Source organism: Heliangelus exortis, chromosome W (genome assembly GCF_036169615.1).
Source record: "Heliangelus exortis chromosome W, bHelExo1.hap1, whole genome shotgun sequence".
NCBI classification, from domain to species: Eukaryota; Metazoa; Chordata; class Aves; order Apodiformes; family Trochilidae; genus Heliangelus; species Heliangelus exortis.
In genome coordinates this window covers 9,485,303-9,504,891 of record NC_092453.1, presented here as the reverse complement: position 1 = coordinate 9,504,891, position 19,589 = coordinate 9,485,303, and the positions used below count along the sequence as shown (strand labels likewise).

At 38.6% G+C, this 19,589-nt stretch overlaps 1 protein-coding gene and 1 long non-coding RNA gene across 2 annotated transcripts in view; both read right to left on the bottom strand.

Annotated features, from left to right (window-relative positions):
• The window catches only part of LOC139789154 (homer protein homolog 1-like), a 43,895-nt gene extending 27,295 nt beyond the window's left edge, over positions 1–16,600 (bottom strand). Inside the window, exons 1-2 of the mRNA XM_071729678.1 lie at positions 16,584–16,600; positions 8,982–9,138 (exon numbers count right to left, since the gene is read on the bottom strand). Of these exons, the coding sequence (XP_071585779.1) occupies positions 8,982–9,138; positions 16,584–16,600 (174 nt within the window). The remainder of the gene's footprint in view (positions 1–8,981; positions 9,139–16,583) is intronic.
• LOC139789130 (uncharacterized) overlaps positions 1–19,589 on the bottom strand; it is a 331,076-nt gene that overhangs the window by 68,547 nt on the left and 242,940 nt on the right. The gene's annotated exons all lie outside the window — the stretch shown is intronic.

Below are 19,589 nucleotides of genomic sequence, written 5' to 3'. Positions count from 1 at the left end.
AAGAAGGTGTTAAATACCTCAGCCTTTTCCTCATCTTTGGTAACTATGTTTCCCCCCATGTCCAAAAAAGAATGGAGGTTTCCCTTGCCCTTCCTTTTGCTTTTGATGTATCTGTAGAACAACTTTTTGTTATCCTTAACAGAAGTGGCAAGACTAAGTTCAAATTGTGCCTTCATCTCTAATTTTCTTTCTACATGACCTGACTATATTCCTAAACTCTTCTGGAGTAGCGAGCACTTTTTTACATAGCTTGTAAGCTCTCTTTTTTACCCGAATTTCCTCCAAAATCTCCCTGTTCAGCCATCCCTGGTCAACCGTACCCGCTTGCCTTTCCGCATACTTGGGACAGCCTACTACTGTGCATCCAAGACTTGCTTCTTCAAGTATGCCTATCCCTCCTGGACCCCTTTGATTTCAAGGGCTGTTTCCCAGGGTACACTCTGAATCAGCCTTCTGAAAAGGGCAAAATCTGCCCTCTGGAAGTCCAGCGTAGAGGTTTTATTGATGGCCCTCCTTGCATCCCTGAGTATTGAAAACTCTATTATTTCATGGTCATTGTGCCCCAGAAGGCCTCCAACCAGTACATCTCCTGCCAGCCCTTCTCTGTCTTTCAACAGAAGGTCTAGCTGGGCCCCATCCCTGGTGGGCTTGTTTACCAGCTGGAGCAGGAAATTATCCTCTATATACTCTAGGAATCTCCTAGACTGCCTCTTCTCTGCTGTGTGGAGTTCCCAGCAGACATCCGGCAGGTTAAAGTCATCCACGAGAACAAGGGCTGGTGATTTTGAGACATCTGCCAGCTGCTTGTAGAATTATTCATCACTCTCCCATCTGTAACAGACTCCCACAAGGATATCAGCCTCATTGGCCTTTCCCCTGATTTTGATCCACCGACACTCAACCTTATTGTTCCTGACCTTGAGTTCTACAGAGTCAAGAGACTCTCTAACATATAGATCCACCCCTCCACCTCTCCTACCTTGTCGGTCCCTTCTGAAGAGCTTGTAGCTATCCATGGCAGCACTCCAGTCATGCGAGTCATCTCACCATGTTTCTGTGATGGCAACTACATCAGAGCTTTCCTGCTGCACGATGGCTTCCATCTCCCCGTTCATTTCCCATACTGTGTGCATTGGTTCACCTAGGCTGCTGATTTTACTCTTAACTTCGGGTTTCGACCCTTAGGCTCATCTCTGGAGAGCCAAGTTTCAATCCCATTAAAAAGGTACATTGCCAATAAATTTTTGGATCAAAACTGCATTCATAAATTTCTTGTTACCACACTTTCTGTCACCTTGTTTCATATTTCCACCTTTAGAAAATACATTAGAAAATCCTTGGTCATATAAAAGCAGTTATTCACAGAGGTCCCACAGTGGTGCTAAGAAATTTTTCAATAAGCACTGACTTCACATCGAGTAAGCCCACAATACGGGGGCTTATTCTGCAAGCAACTTTATCACACATCTGCACATTCAAAACTGAGTTTTGGTTATTCAGTTATTAATGCATCTGATGGAAACATGGAGCATTAGCATGACTGCTAAGGGGTTTGCAAAGATTTTCTATAGAATTTTTTAGGATATTTTGAGCACATAGCTTATATGACATCCTGTAATTCTTGTGGCCTTTAATATCTGCTTTTATAGGTCTTTGTTTTCTTTAAGTAGCACAGAAGTAGTCTAGTAAAATGACCTTTTTTTTGTTTGTTTGTTCAGTATGTTCATGTAGTTTTAAATATACACTTTAAAATTTCTTTTAGCAGGAATGAAATTAGGGTCCATTATCTGTCAAGTGTTTTTGATGACTGCATAAGATGTCTTCATACTTATTTAATTCATCGAATGAAAAAACTGGAACATAAGATAATTTAACTTATTTTCTAGGGAATTTTGGTGAAATAACAAGATATAATTCAAGAGTTTACCTCTCTTTCAGGAATACTCAGGTATTATCTCAGGTTATCTCAGGTGTCTTTTTCTGATGATCAATGTCCTTCAAGGACTTCACCTTTTTTATTATGCACTGGTGTTATTACTCTGTGTTATTGTCCAGTGTCATAGAATGATTTACTTTAGCAGTAAGCATGCAAGAAAAAAAAAGTATAATTTCTGTTTTTTACATGAAAAGATCAAAATTTGGGTTAATTCCTATGATTTGTATCACCATACAATCCTTTATTTTCTATTATATTGGGATTAATGTTCATACCAGTGCTATTCTATTTGTATGAAGTATCTCACTTCAGGTTATTTCTTTCTGTTACTGAACTGTTCTAAATTCATGAACCTGTTTAGACTTTAAAAAGCTATGCAAGGTGTGTTGGAGTGCTCCTCAACTCTATTTAAGGGAAACCCTTGTTAAATTGCTTCTGAGCAGATTAGAATAGAGAAGGTTGAGACTTTTAAATTAAGCTCTTGACTGGACATCACATCTTCCCATTACTATTACCTATTTGTATTTTAGAAGGGTAAAATCTGTAAACTTATTTAATAAACTTTTGAAAAGTATCATGTCAGACAAAAATACAGTATTTCTGATTTATGATCACAATGTATCAGAAGAGAATACAAAATTTTAATTTATTGAGAAAATTGCATTCAGCCACACTGACTGTGCACTCAGCTATGGTCTGAGAATAAATGGGAGAAGGAAAATAAAGGCCTCAAAGAAAGCAAATAAATGTAGGTTAATATAAAAAACTGAACTGAGAAATAAGGAAATCTTATATTTATCAGAAATTACAAATAATAAATGAAATTCATTTTTAAAAATGCAATTAAAAATCAAAGAGAGACACATTTTATCTTTGTTTCTGTATTTTAACATATAAACAATGTGATACTGTCACGGTTTAACACTGGCCCGGCAATTAAACCAAGTAACAGACGCTCTCTATTAATCTCTCTCTCCTCCCTGATAAAGAAAGGAGAGAGAATAAGGGAGAGAGACTTATGGGTTGGAAACTAAACTACACAACTTTAATGAAACAGTAATGATAAATAGGAAAAATTAATAAATATATACAAATATACAAGAAAATGGATACCACATTCCTCCCCCCTTTCCCCCAGTAGCTCTCACGTCACCACCGAGGCTGCAGGGCAGCCCTGGGAAAGTCCAGGCTGGACTCCTGGAGTCGGCAGCAGTTGGGAACCGGAGGCAGGAACACACAGATATGGGCTGGCACGGATCAGGAGCACAGGCAGGCAAACGGACGGGATCCTTCCAGGATGCCGGGGTGAAGGAAAAGAAGCAGGGAAGGCAGGAAGGGCAGGCAGCCAGAAGCTGGAAGCAGGAAATCTGGCTTGGCCCTCGTGATCCCTCAAATTTATACTGAGGATGACGTATATGGGATGGAATACTCTGTTTGGTCAATTCTGGCATCTATCTTGTCCGTTCCTCCCCAAAGGAGGGATGCAGGTGGGACCTCTTTATGTTTTCCTCAGAGCTGAGCAGTGTCCTTGGCTCTGCATACCAGTCTCTAGCAGTAACTATAAACATCAAGTGTTATCAGTCCTAGAAACACACACTGTCTGAGAAACTTGCTGTTAATTTCAGCAAGTGCAACTACTTACAAGAGACTTAGCTAAAAGCAAAAGTACAAGACAGAAAATCACCTCTATCCTGGCCCAAACCAGGACAGATACCCAGAAAAACTATTTTAGTCAAATTTGAAAACAAGTATAGAATAAATAAAAGTTTGGTTTAAATAATTTAAAACAATTTAAAAAGATACGTTTGTTACGATCCGAGTTATTATTTATATTTTGTTTGCGAGGAAAATTCAGCCACTACTCATAGACGACGCGTGAATTTACGAAAATAACCAGGCTTTATGATTTTAACAAGGTAAAAGGATTTATTTAGGATTTATACAATTAGTTACTCTGGAGAAAAGAGTCATTAAGAAGAGAAAAGAAGGAGAAAGTAATCAAGATGTTATCACCGTCCGCCGGCCCTGGCGTCTGGCTGTAGTCGGGTGCGTAGGGTCTGTTGCTCCTGCCGCTTCTCTGTCCCGTAGCTGAAGCCGAAGTGCCGAGAGAGGGGGGGGGAAGAAGAGCTGCGCTTCTCCTTTTTCTCTTGGAGTTTTATACAGCAGAAGAGGTTCTGTCTTTCCAAAAATCACTGGCACACAGACTTGCTAAAAATAACACAGATTCTGTCATCTCAAGAACTTCTCTTTTAATTATTACTATCTTTCAGTCCTTGGCACCCTGTTCAATTTATTACCTTTTGTCTGGACCATGTACCAGGAGGTGACTGGATAAGCAGTCTTATCTCTAGGAGCTTGTCAAGCATGATATAAAACAGAAGCTAATTAAGTTTGGGGAAAAAATCTGTTAATTGAGGGTGTTTGGTATATCTTAAAAAGAGCAGAAAAAATACTGATTCGAGAGACATATTTTGTATTTTCAGAGTGTTTACATCAACGTTTTCAAGAAATCCTGCAGAAGCTGAAATATTCAGTTTATGAAGAAAATGGAAAATAGAAGGGTGAGACATAATGTAAAATATATTGATATTTTAAAATAAAGCATGACAAAGTTCAAACTGTGGAAAAAGAATACCATAAGAATTCAACTAATAAAGCAGTATTAGCAATAAAAAATATTTTTTATATATAAAGAGGAAACTATATATATAAGGCTATTAAAAAGGTATTTCTGTATAGAGGACACTAAAGATGGAAATAATAATATAAAGTTTACTAATCAGTATGCATTACTTCCCCACATACACCACACTTGGCACAGGATATGAGTTTGCTGTAGATTGCAGGCACCAAAACTTGTGTATAAACCTAAAGAACATAAGGGATGAATGCCACAATTACATTATTTATAAACTACATAATATTGAATTAATATAGAGCAGCTAGTGTTTTCAGTACCATTCTTCATTTTGAAAGCTGTCTATTTTATAAAAGATTATGATCTTGTAAGTGACTGTATCCCTCCAACACATAAATATCTACCCATATTCTTGTTCTCCAGTGAGCAATATGCTGTGACAGCCAATATTTCAAAATAAAACAGCAATTGCATTACAATTGAGTATTCAAATTATTTTCCAACCTTTTGTTTCTCCTTGAAATAAATTTTTCTTGGATCATTTCCATTCAAGTTTTCTCAACATAGATTTTTTTGATCAGAAACCATTATTATTATGAACTGGCAACATATGCGATTTGCAGCATGGCAAATTCCAATTAGATACTAGGAAAAATAATTTGACAAGAAGGGTGGTCAAACTTTGTAACAGGTTGCCCAGAGAGGCTGTGGGTTATCCATTTTTTGACACCTGACACCTTGACTCACAGCCCTGAGTAACCCGATCCAACCTTGTCGTTTGATCTAACTTCAAAGTTGGCCCTAACTTCAAAGTGGGAATTGGACCAGATAACCTCCAAAATTCCCCTCTATGCTAAATTATTTGGTGATTCTGTGAGGGTTCCTTTCATTAAAACTATATTTCTAGGACTATCTTGATGATTATGCTATGGGGAAAGATAAGCACTTACATGAAGAAATTCAACTCAACACCTTTGTCAGTTTTCTTAGACTGGGACACTTATTCTTCATGCTTTTGTCTCTGCATGAACTGCAAGAAAAAAAGATGACCCTCTCAGACTTGATATGCAACTTCTACATAATCTCAGGTGAGACAGGTTCCAATTTGAGGAACATTTTTTTTTATTTATTGTGGTTATGTAGTTATGCTAAGCCTTAACAGATAAACCTAATATAAAAATAGCAAAATGCAGTGATTTAACACTGCTTGCTACCACACATACCATAACCAACAGTGATTTCAACAGCACATTTTCTATCTTGCAGTTTCTTTTTGAGTAGGTCACTATTTCAATTTGAAAGATCAATCTCTAGTATACAGGTTAGAACAGTTCTTGTATCACACTGCATAAATAACAGTGAGATTTTTTTTTTTTTTTACATAAACTGCATACTTTTGCCTAGAGTTATCCAAGTCTATATTTTTCTAAAAGCAATTCCAATAAAGGGAAGTGGTCTTGATGAACTATCCTGTCATAATTTACAGGCTTGCCCAGAGAGCCATAGGCACAGAGTGTTCCTATATTCTACACAAGATCAACAAGCCCCAAATCGCAGAGTACAGAAACATTTAATAAAGTAACGTGAAAGGTGATCTAAAGAGCATAGTGTAGATGATCCTGTGTCATAAGATTTTGCATTCCCTCAGCAATACAAAATAATGGCAGGAAATTTTCTGGGCAAAGGTTACAAAAAAATAATCAGCTATTAATGAATGTATCTAAAAAGACTTGATTACTACTTCTGTTAACTGTAGTATCAGGTACAAGCAAAGTGGCATGCTAAAAATTCCTATATTCATTAATTGTATTTTCCAGTAACAGATTTTAAATTAGATTTTACCAAGAGTGAGAGTAACATCAAGAAAAAGGGATGCTCTACCACAGTGACTTGCCTGTCTTGTCTGATTTGGTCTCCCCATGACAGGTCAGGCAAATAATTCATCTACTGTATTGTCTCAACTTTGCAACAAAAGCTGTTAACAAATTTTAGTATGAATAATGCTACCTCAGTATGTCCATATTTTAGCAATGAGTTCTTCGCTGTAAAAATTGAATCTGATGATCAAATCCACCTGAAATAATTTTATCAACGATTATTATTATTAGTAGTAGTATGTATTCACAAACCTGGAGCATGGGTTAGAACTTCCACCCTTCCAGAGGAGAAGTCTAAATGAGATAAATCTTTATATACAAACACACATGACAAACTTGTTCCTGACTGGAAAATTTCTGAAGCAAAACAATTTTGTCAGCAACTGCCAATGTCTTCAAATGAAAACACTTGGCAAAAAGCACCAGTTTAATTAAATTTCATGCATTTTGTCCAGTCAGTTATGGCAAATGCAGTTACGGTCCAATGGAAATCGTCATTCTTACCTATCAACTATTTGGCTGGGACTTCAAGATCATCTGTAAGTCTGTCTAGGTATAGGAAAGCCCCAACAACCTGCCATTTCCCCATGTTTCTCAAGCTCAAGTGAATTCTTGCTGTTCTTCCAGACCTCCAGGCTAGATGCAGCCTGCTGAATTTCTCCTCAGATCAATATGATCTTTGTTTCTGGGTCTACTAGCCTCCAGTTGGACAGATTCAGCACAGATCTGAAAGGACTCTTCACAATTTGCAGGAAATGGCTAACTGCAATTGCCATACCTTATTTAATTTTCAGAGAGTACAGCATATAAAAACAAATTGACATATTTGCTACTTGACCTTTCCCTTCTGTCAGCATATTCCTGAAAGCATATAGAGCTTTCGTTTGTTTTTATTTTCTTTCTTAACTAAGTTAATCTCCTTGATATTTTTCTATGTTTGCTGATATTAAAAAAACTAATACAGCTCCATTGAAGACATCTTCCCTCCATACATATGCTAATCTTATCTTCACTTTGTACAAAATGTCTCTTGTGAATGCAGAGAGGAAAAAATTAGAGAGGAGAAAAAAATTTGAGGCTGGGCGAGACATACTCGGTGGAAATATGTCTGACTTTATTCATCAGCAGTGCTCTTTTATAGTGCAGAGGAAACATGGTATCATGATAAGGTGGATTGCTTTAAAAGCAAGATATAATAAACAAAGACCATGGTCTTGCTAGCTACAGATGCTGCTTACAGCACTTTCCCACAATAGAACATCCTGGGAAAAGCCAAGAGTTGATAGAATACATAATTCCTTTGTTCAGAGCAGGTGTCCTCCAAATTCCTTGCTAGCATTTCTGGCGATGAGCCCTGCCTCAGCTTTATTTTTCTGGCAGAAGGCCTTGCCTTGCTGCTATCTCTGGATGGCCTTGCTTTGTATCGTGGGACCCTGCTTTTATGCTTGCTCTCAGGTCTCTCAAGCTATCGAGGCAGCCCTCCACATATGTCCTTAACCATGATGAAAAATTAGTGTGAATGAAGATGAATAAATTATACAATGTAGATAGAGTTACATGTGAAAAAAGAAGATAAATAAAAATATTATATACTTGTTTTCATAATGCAGCCTTCAACCTTGCATACACTTTATTCCTTTCTCAAACACTGGCATTTCTGTCCTCATTATGCTCTAATTTCTGGCTTGCCAAATGACCTCTGCAAACAAAATTTACAGTGAAGGGAACAGGACCCTGCCTCCTGTATGAAAGCAGAGGCAGATCTCTACTTATATATAGTGAGTTTGATTTTATGTTCCATTTTCTTCAGGTGCAATGATGAAAGGAAGCTATTGGTCTTTTTTATATGTGGAAACTATTATAGGGTTCCTTTAACTTACAGAACTGATGTCAAGTGCGGGAGCGGCAAAGAAAATGCGTGCAACCAATATGGTTGATAAACGAACTTCTGGTTTATTGCGCAGCAACTTTCGCTTATATAGTGCTTCCGTGACCAACATAACCTTTTATTGGACTCCCGGTGTGTTTACCTGTAGCACAGCGAATCCCTGGTGCAGGTAGCACCGGAGTATGGGCCGATCTAATTGGCCCCCCAAACATGGGGTTGGGCATAGTAAAGGGGTCGCACCCCCTATCTCTTCGAGAATATTCAGGAATATTCTCCAACATTCTCCAAACCTCTCTAACATTCCACAACAGTCAAGTTTCTATGGGCATAAATGTAAGAGGGACTAAACTGTAATGCTATGGAGAAGGTCCTGATACAGATGTGATGCATCTGGCAGCAAGTGAAGAATGAAAGCTGGAAGACGTCCTAAGTATCAGAAGTTAGATAAATCTTCCTGCAACAAAATCTGCAACTGCTACAAAAGAAAGAATTTCTCAGCTGAGGAACCCTGTGTGCTTTAAAGTCATCATTAATTTATGTCTCAAAGGGTAACCTAACAATGAGCTTATTTTAGTTCAAAATGAGTGAATACAGTCACCAGTTCTTCCACATCAAGGATCCTGGCCATTTGTCTCGACTTACCCGCTTAGGAAGGCGTTCTGCTTCCTCCTGATATGCAGCAAGCTGTTGCTTGCATTGTTTTACATTGGCAGTGGATTCCAGCAGGACTGCTGTGAGCTTAGCATTATTACCCTTGAATGTGGCCAGTTCTGCCTCCCAAAGCTTGCTGATTGTTGAACTGCACAGACAAAATGAAAATTATCAGAGCCATCAAATCTCTTCTTTCTCTCTCTTTTTTAAAAATTTTTTTAAAATTAAAATGTCTTTTAAAAAAAAATATTCAGGGAAAATAGAATTATGCAAAAATCCTATGACTAAATGTTCAAATGAGAATCCAAATGCTCAAATCATCAAAACTTTATATTCAGAAAATATTTGTCAGATTTTGTAATATAGATATATTGTTGGAAAACAACCTCTACCCTCCCACTTCAAGAGGACACTTTTAAAATAAAAAGCAACAGCATGTAATTCTAAATTATTTATAGGATTAGTCACCATTTTAATATAAACATATTTAGAGTAAATGCTTTTTTAATCTACTACGTTATGAAATATATTGTAAAAAAAGATTTTTTTTCTTCAGTAATATCAGCAAATATTGCTTACAGCTTGGTTATTCTCTGAGGAAATATAGGGCTTTGTTTTTCACAGATAATTAGTCTGCCATTATGCACAGACCCTATCCTTGCTCTCAGTATGCAAGGGAAGAACATCTCAGACCCATCAGGTGAATATATTAGCATGCAAATAGTTAATTAATGTTTACTTGTGTAATGTCAAAAGCATGTGAGGTGCACACCTATATGGAAAATACATGTAGTAAATAATTCATTTTGACTAATTATATTACTGTTAAAGGCATCATTGAAAATCAGTGCTCTGTAACTCTGGCCAAAATGATTTTGCACATAAGTTTATAATGAATTACAAGTAATTCTTGCATTATAAGTATTTATTAAAATAAATATATTTAAACATGCTTTAATTTATTTATAAAATATTACTATGTTGCATGTAAATTCATAGATTTATTTGAAGTTTGTACAGATGAAGATTTAAACATTTTGACACCATTTTGTCCACTTTCATTTTGTCAATTCCATGCGTATGCACAGCCCATCTGATGTAAACACTTTGAAAATACAAAATATGTCTCTCGAATCAGTATTTTTTCTGCTCTTTTTAAGATATACCAAACATCCTCAATTAACAGATTTTTTCCCCAAACTTAACCAGCTTCTGGTTTATATCATGCTTGACAAGCTCCTAAAGATAAGACTGCTTATCCAGTCGCCTCCTGGTACATGGTCCAGACAAAGGTAATAAATTGAACAGGGTACCAAGGACTGAAAGATAATAATAATTAAAAGAGAAGTTCTTGAGATGGCAGAATCTGTGCTATTTCTAGCAAGTCTGTGTGCCAGTGATTTATGAAAAGACAGAACCCCTTCTGCTGTATAAAACTCCAAGAGAAAAAGGAGAAGGGGCAGCTCTTATTCCCCCCCCCTCTCTCGGCACTTCGGCTTCAGCTACGGGACAGAGAAGCGGCAGGAGCAACAGACCCTACGCACCCGACTACAGCCAGACGCCAGGGCCGGCGGACGGTGATAACATCTTGATTACTTTCTCCTTCTTTTCTCTTCTTCATGACTCTTCTCTCCAAAGTAACTAATTGTATAAATCCTAAATAAATCCTTTTAACTTGTTAAAATCATAAAGCCTGGTTATTTTCGTAAATTCACGCATCGTCTATGAGTAGTGGCTGAATTTTCTTCGCAAACAAAATATAAATAATAACTCGGATCGTAACATTTAATTGGCGTCACGGACAGGATCAAATTGAGGAAAATATCAGAGCCTGCTCCTAGACTGACTCCTGAATTGCAAAACTAACCTTTAAGAAAATTTAAAACAATTTAAATGGAGTCCATGATGTGTTCTGCTAGCCCTAGTGGTTTGACCTCCTTTGACGAAAATGAGATTTGTGAAATCGCTTTGATTAGCCCATTCAAGGAGTTCCTCAAAACCCGTAACTATACCCCAAAGAAAATTCTCTATGATGCTCTTTATAAAGATTATAAGAGTAGAAATTTTACTTCCATTGCTTAAACGATAACCAGTTTGGAAAACAAATCTGCTCTGGAGAAAGACATTAAGAAAAAGTTGAAAAAAATGGGTGTAGATTATTTCTATGCGCGTGCCTTTCTCACCTTGGCTACTATAATTTGGCAGGAGAATGAAGATTTACGCAAAAAATTAGAAAATAGTGAAAGTGGCGTAAAATCTGAGGAGCGGCCAGGGAAATCAAATTCTGAAATCTGTACTAACCCTAAACCGATGCTAGATGGCGCTCCATCGACCTCTGAATATACAACAGACGATGGGGAGTATGTCTCTCCTGAAAGATCCCGTAAAAAAGCGGTGCGTTTTGCACCCAAAAGGGGGAAAAAGCGGCTCTCCATTTTAAAAACAAAACCCCAGCCAAAACCTACCAATATCCAGAGAAGTACCTCTCCTGACTCCTCGGAGGGAGAAGTAGCTCAACTGCGCCACTTGGTCAACAGTTTTATAGAAACTGGAACCAAGAGATTTAACAAATTAGAGGGGAAAGTAAATCAGATCGCCATTAGGAGCGAAAGTGCCTCAGCCGCTTCGTCCTCTTGCCGTGATTCTTCTGATAGCTCAGAAGATGAAAGCATGCCTATAACTCACAAACGCCTGCGCCCTGTGATAAAAGTAGAACATACACGTGACATGGAAACAGAATTTGAACAAGTTACTCACAAAGAGTTTCCATACTCTCCTCTGGAGCTGACCCAATTGAAAAGACAATTTAGCAGATTGCCCTTGGAAACTGATATAGATTATGTAGTGAGAGTTTCAGCTTCGGGTGGAGATAATATCTTGCTATCCGAAAAAGAAGCTTCCGGCATTTGGGGTCCGGGAATAATGTTAATTACGGGTAATAACCGAGCCCCCTGGTCCCTGACGCAAAGAGCAGCTTATAACGTGGGTTTCACTGACCCCATAGCCAGGGGAGAACCCCATGTGCTGCCTGGAGGCCTCTCCCAGTTATGGGATAATATTCACAAAGCCTGCATAATTCAAATGATATATGAACATGCTTTGGTGATGAAACAAGAGGACCCTCTTATGCTGAAAATAAAACCTGAAAGAATGGATATCTTAATCCGAGGCTTACCTGCACAATTGCAGAGTAAAGCCCTACAGATTAAGACTAGAATCGAAACATCACGAAGCACAAACTATACCTGGTCTGATCTGCTCACAGAATTGACAGAATTTGGACGAAAATATATGGCTCCGGAAGCTAACACTACTTCTGTAAAAGTTTTCCAAACTTCTGCAAATTATAATAATAACCAAAAAATGACTTATGCTGCTGCCACTGCCAGGACCCCCCAAACTCCCCCTTACCAGCAGGAGGAATCACGGGGTGAATGGACAGTTGTAAATAGAGGAGGCCGACGGAGAAATAATAACAATAGAAATAATAACAATAATAACAATAACAATGCTAACAATAATACTAACCCCCGTCAAAATAGGCCCCCCCGAGACAGAAATAGTTCACCACCGGGTGAACTGGGACCTTTTGCAAAGCTCAAAGAGGAAGCTAAGAGAAAAGGCATCCCTCCTTCACTCTTAAGTCACAATTTTACCTATGGCCATCTAAAAGCCTTGGTAGAAGAGTGGCCCACCAGGTCAAATTCGGGGGAAAGGCCTGGAACTTCCCAAAATTCGGGAAACTAAAAAGTCCTCTCTCTGCTACTAAAAAGAAAGCAAAAAGACGGCAGAGAGAGGAGACAGGTCCTGACCCCAGTTCAGTAAATTCTACTGACCCCCTAAATAAACCTTGGGAAACCATCCCTACAAATCAAAATGATTGGTCTGAAAATAATGCTCAATCAAATTCCAAAAAATCCAGCCCTCCAAAAGACTGGCAAAATGTGCTAAGATTAACCTTAAATAAAAAAGGTGATTTAGAACTTACTTGTGCACTAGGACCAAAATGTTATCCTGTAACATTTGTGATTGACACAGGAGCTCAAATTTCCACACTAAAATCTGATGTGGCCAAAAAATGTGGCATTAATTCTTCTCTGAAACCAATATTTGTGAGTGGTGCTTTGGGAAAGCCTGTGTTACAAAAGACTGCTAAAGTTTCCTTAAAGCTACCTGGAGCCGAGGAATTAATTCGAACCCAGATGATTGTAGATAACATTCCTTACAATTTCTTAGGAATGGATGTATTGATTGGCAGGTCCTGGAGAGATGAAAATGGATGCTATTGGAATTTTGGTACTCCCACACTTAATGTTAGACTGCTAAAAACTGCTCCTCGCCTCCCCCAAAGCAAAATTACAAATGTTAAACAGTATCCTATTCCCTTAGCAGCAAAAGAAGGTATCAGAGAAGTAATTTCTGACCTGAAACAGAGAGGTATAATTGTGCCTTGCCATTCACCTTACAATTCACCGATTTGGCCCATAAGAAAACCAAATGGCAAGTGGAGAATGACTGTAGATTATAGAAAATTGAATGCTAATACTGAAAAATTAACTGCAGCTGTCCCAAATATAGCAGATCTGGTGCTAGAAATCCAGGAAGCAGCTCAGCCAATGCTTGCATCTCTGGATGTGAAAGATATGTTTTTCCAGATTCCAATTGACCCTGACGATCAAAAATACTTTGCTTTTACTTGGGATGGCTTACAGTATACCTTCACTAGGCTGCCTCAGGGCTATAAACATTCTCCCACGCTGGCTCACCATGCTCTTGCACAGGAGCTGGAAAATATCACAGAAATAAAAAATAACCCAGATGTGAAGATTTACCAATACATTGATGATGTACTGATAGGTGGTAAAACTGAGCAAGCTGTGAGAACAGTTTATGATGCCATAATTGGGCACTTAACAAGCTTACAAATTGAAATACCTGAGGAAAAAAGACAACCTCCGTCCCAGGAAACCAAATTTCTAGGGATCAACTGGAAAGCTGGAACATGGACCATTCTTACTGATACACTTTCTCACTTAGGGGAAATAAAAGCACCCACAAATAAAAAGGAATTGCAGGAAATTATAGGGACTTTGCAATATTGGCGAAAGCACATACCAGACTTGTCAATCATTGCCAGGCCTCTATACGACCTGCTGAAAAAGCATCGCCTATGGGAGTGGAATCACAACCATGAGGAAGCTTTAAAACTTCTACTCCTAGAGGCACAAACCTTTCAGACCCTAGGACTGCTCCACCCTGATGATCCGATAATAATTGAATGGGGTTTTTCCAACAGTGCATTATCTTATCATTTCTGGCAAAAAGGTCCATCCGGAACCACCAGGCCCATCTCTTTTTATTCACAGTCATTAAAAGATTCAGAAAAGAGATATACTATTTTGGAAAAAGGCCTTCTCACAGTGAGTACTGCCCTTAAGGAGATAAGTAAAATAATTAAAAAACAAAAGGTTATACTGCAAGGACCCTTTAAAGTGCTTACCCAGGTATTATCTGGTCAACCACCCCCTGATGGGATTTCTCAGAAAGGAACGATCAGGAAATGGTACAGTCAAATTGAATATTTTGCTGAGCTGTTTCAAATTGTAGAAGGGCCAGAAAAGCAGTTAAAAATTCAGGAACCCCTTGAGTCCACAAATGAAAAGGATTTACTAATGAAAACTCTTAGCCCCATTAAGGAAGCCCCAGAATTTGAAAGCAGTATGCATAATGCCTGGTTCACCGATGCTTCTTCCAGAAGACAGGGGAAAACATGGTTTTTTAAATCTGCTGCAATTAAACCCTCCACGGGAGAACAAATAATTAATCAAGATGAAGGCAGTGCACAAGTAGGCGAACTGGATGCTGTTTTGAATGTATTTGTGAAAGAAAAAGCCACTACAGAACCTGTATATATCTATACAGATTCTTTTGCTGTATTTAAAGGCTGTGTTGAATGGGTAACTTTTTGGGAAATTAATAACTGGGAAATTAATAGCATACCTGTATGGCATACAGAGAAATGGAAGGAAATTCTGCAAATCGCTAAACAAAATCCCAATTTTCATGTAGGCTGGGTACCTTCTCACCAATCCGATTTGAAAGATGAAGCAAGCAAATATAATAACCAAGTTGATGAATTGGCAAGAATTAGTGTAATTGAAATCAGAGATGCTCTTAACCAAGGTGAAGTTCAAGAATGGGGAAAATTGTTGGAATGGCTTCATTGCAAAAGGGGTCATTCTGGTATCTTTGATTTGTATAAAGAAGCACAATCACGTGGATGGTCTGTGTCGCGTGAGCAATGTAAAACAATTATTTCTGCTTGTGATTTGTGTAAAATTCGGTTGGGGGAACACCCTCTGACAGCTGATAACTTACACCTCCGAGATGGTAAAACATTATGGTCTACTTGGCAAGTAGACTATATAGGACCCTTCCGAAAGTCAGGAAACAAACAGTATGTTATTGTAATGGTAGAAGTTATATCTGGGTTAACTTGTGCCGAAGCTTATGCAAAAGCAAATGGGGAAAATACTGTTTCTTTCCTGAAAAAGGTCTTTGGAATTTTGCCTAAACCTAACAGTATACAATCTGATAATGGGACTCACTTCACTTCCCACTTGGTCCAGCAATGGGCAAAGAGTGAAAATATTAACTGGACATTTCATATTCCATATCACCCACAGGCAAATGGAATTGTAGAACGCATGAATGGGTTAATAAAAAAGCTCCTTAGGCCACAGGAAAGCAGATGGGATGAGAGGCTTAATTACGCTATTACCACAATAAACAATCGATGGGGCGTTAATGGTTGTTCCAGACTCACAGCATTCTTTCCCGAATCGCCTAATCAAGATAACAACACTGAGAAGCAGCCTTCCAGGAACTTCAGAGGAACCTTGCAGCCAGGCCAAGCTGTTTGTGTGAATTTACCTAACATAGGTAGAATTAAGCTCATTTTGCAAAATCCTCTGAATTCAAACACGTGGGTGGCAACAGACATGAATGATAAACAACACAAAATAAGCACAAATTGGATAGTCTGTGTGCAGTAAATGGTTACTTTGTATTCTGTTAACCAATGTATCTCTTTGGTCCTTTGTGCGATTAGGTTTGTGTATTGCGAAAGGAAGACGTGCTTACCAGCTTCAGCATTTCTGGGAACTGGAAACCCCCGGCTCAGTCTCAGAATTGGCTACTCTGACACTGGGTACCGAAGAATAACTACGTGCTGCCGGAAGATTAGCCACCTTTTTGGCTGGTACGCAGTGATGTGTAAGACCATGATTTTGTTTCTAGTTGTTCCGAAGTTGCTGCTGCTTGTAACATGTCTGGTTGGGTATGCAAAACCTGATTTGATTGGTATGCCAAGGAATACATTGATTCACGAACCCTGGGATAAAAATTCTTTCCTCAATTTGGGACAGAATATAAGTACAGTCCTGGCTTTACAAAATTGTTGGGTCTGTGGTTCACATCAGGGATTCACACAATGGCCGTGGATGGCACACCCTGTCCACCCTAAATGGATGTTGCATCCCTATTCTAAAGCACGTATGAGTAAGAATCCTGTTGTCTGGGAAAAAGACTCACCTGCCTGGGACCTTCATCACGTCCCAGAGGGGGAATTTTGCCTCAGACGACAGCTGACTGATCGGGATATTAAAACAGGGACTGGAAAAATTCTAGGTTCCTCAAAATGCAAATACACCCTGACTTTGGGATGGCATTGTACTGATAGAAATTGCAGTACCATAGACTGCTCGAAACGCCCTTTGGCTAAACATAAGACTGAGGTTTGTGGCACAAGTAACAGTCCACGACTTAAGCAAATGTATTATGGTTTGGCTTGGCAGGACCGCTCGGGACGTCCAGCTATTTTTAAGCAATATTGGTCTTCTGTGGATAATTCTGACAGACCTCAGAATTCATGACACCAATGTAAAACCAAGGAGGGAGTATGGCTGTGTAAAAGAGCTGATTCAATTCTTTTCCATGCAGTAGCCCCCCCCACTCGCCGGAATGAGACATACTATTATGATACTCGTTTCCTTCGAGGAAACTTATTTGCAATCAAAGGTCACCATTTCATTTGTGGACATAAAGTCTATCGTAAGCTTCCGCAGAAATGGGCAGGAACATGCTATGTGGGGGTAATCAGGCCTTATTTTAAAGTATTGCCTAATGAAATCACACCGCACCTAAAACTGGCCAGAGCAAAGAGGTCCTTCGTGAATTTTGATGTGGCTAAATCTGGTTCACAAAAGTGGAGAGGAACCGAATGGACACCTGAAAGAATAATTAAGTATTATGACCCTGCAACATGGAATCCTTATGAAATTATTAATGGAGCACGGGATCCAATTTATAACCTAAACAGAATTATTAGGCTCCAAGCCGTTGTAGAATTGGTAGCTAATGATACCAGCCAAGCTCTGTCCTTGTTAGCAGATGAAGTTACACAGTTACAAGACACTGTATACCAACATAGGCTGGCTTTGGATTATCTGTTAGCTTCTGAAGGTGGAGCGTGTGCAAAATTGAATCTCACCAATTGCTGTCTCAAAAGAGATGATAATGGTAAAGTGGTGAAAAACCTTGCCAAAGAATTAATTACCATAGCAAAAACTCCAGTCCAAATCTGGGAAAATCCCAGATGGACATCTTTCTTCTCCTTCATAAATAATATAGGAGACTGGATTTATGTACTGATTGTATTTGGCTTAATTCTTTTCTTCTTGCCATGTGTAATTAGCATCTGTTCCTCTTGGCTGAATGCAGTTCGGGTGAGACGTGTTCACCAAAATTTATCTCCTGACAAGACTGACTCAGACACTGATACCAAGTGCCCAAAGGTCATGACCCCGACTTGAGGAAAAGTGCTTAAAACATTTTACCTTCCTTAATGTGTATGTAATAGACCTATGTTATGTCTTAGTAATTTTTCCATTGTATCTTCTTCTATTATTATTGTCATTATAATTCTTATAGTTTTTTCAATATTGCTATTGTTATTACCAAGTTTTGATATGTAATCAATTTTTTTTTTTCTTTTCTTCTTTTAATTTAATTCTTAAGACTCTGTAACACTCAGTATTCTCCTTTGATTCTATACATATTGTAAATGGACAAAATTGCCATGTACAAGCACATACTTTATTCATGTGGAATTGCTCCTTTGCATGTTTTCATATATGTTCACTGCTACCTATTAAGCTTTTTGTGTAAGTGACATGTCTACATGATTGGTTGCAAAACTTCCCAATGCTGGTGCAACACAAAATGCATTTTTTTTTTCTTTTGTGTATGTATATGTATGTATTCATCTCAGCAACACACTCCCATGGCCTCAAAACCCACGGGGTGAGGTAACGTGATATTGTGAGGTGAAGTGATATGGTGAGGTATATATGATGTGGCAAATGTGTGGTACAACAGACAACCACCCCCCACAAATACACGTTAAAAATATACTGGCTTTTGAGCCAGGTAAGACGTGCAGTGGGAAGAACTGTTGTCCGGCAGGGTGTGATTCCCGGTTGCTCCTTAACGGAAACCTCGGAGATGGAATCAGCCTGCTAAAAAGCACAGATTCCAAAAAGAGCCACATGACACAAGATAACCACACCAAATGGGATATACATATATATATATATACATATAAAGAAAAAATAATACTGACTCAAGAGCCACGGGGTGAAATGATGTAAACACTTTGAAAATACAAAATATGTCTCTCGAATCAGTATTTTTTCTGCTCTTTTTAAGATATACCAAACATCCTCAATTAACAGATTTTTTCCCCAAACTTAACCAGCTTCTGGTTTATATCATGCTTGACAAGCTCCTAAAGATAAGACTGCTTATCCAGTCGCCTCCTGGTACATGGTCCAGACAAAGGTAATAAATTGAACAGGGTACCAAGGACTGAAAGATAATAATAATTAAAAGAGAAGTTCTTGAGATGGCAGAATCTGTGCTATTTCTAGCAAGTCTGTGTGCCAGTGATTTATGAAAAGACAGAACCCCTTCTGCTGTATAAAACTCCAAGAGAAAAAGGAGAAGGGGCAGCTCTTATTCCCCCCCCCCCCTCTCTCGGCACTTCGGCTTCAGCTACGGGACAGAGAAGCGGCAGGAGCAACAGACCCTACGCACCCGACTACAGCCAGATGCCAGGGCCGGCGGACGGTGATAACATCTTGATTACTTTCTCCTTCTTTTCTCTTCTTCATGACTCTTCTCTCCAAAGTAACTAATTGTATAAATCCTAAATAAATCCTTTTAACTTGTTAAAATCATAAAGCCTGGTTATTTTCGTAAATTCACGCGTCGTCTATGAGTAGTGGCTGAATTTTCCTCGCAAACAAAATATAAATAATAACTCGGATCGTAACACCATCCCATAAAAGCATTTTTCAAAAACATTATGATTCCTATAAAATCTCCTTATGTGTTCAAAGTCAACAAGTCACTAAAGAATATTCTTCACCAAGTCAGATCACAGCTACTGTTTCACTAAAATGTGATGTCTGATTTTTCCGTGCTACAGTATTTCCTTCCAAATACACCACTTTGTTCCCTTGAATAGGAATACAAGTT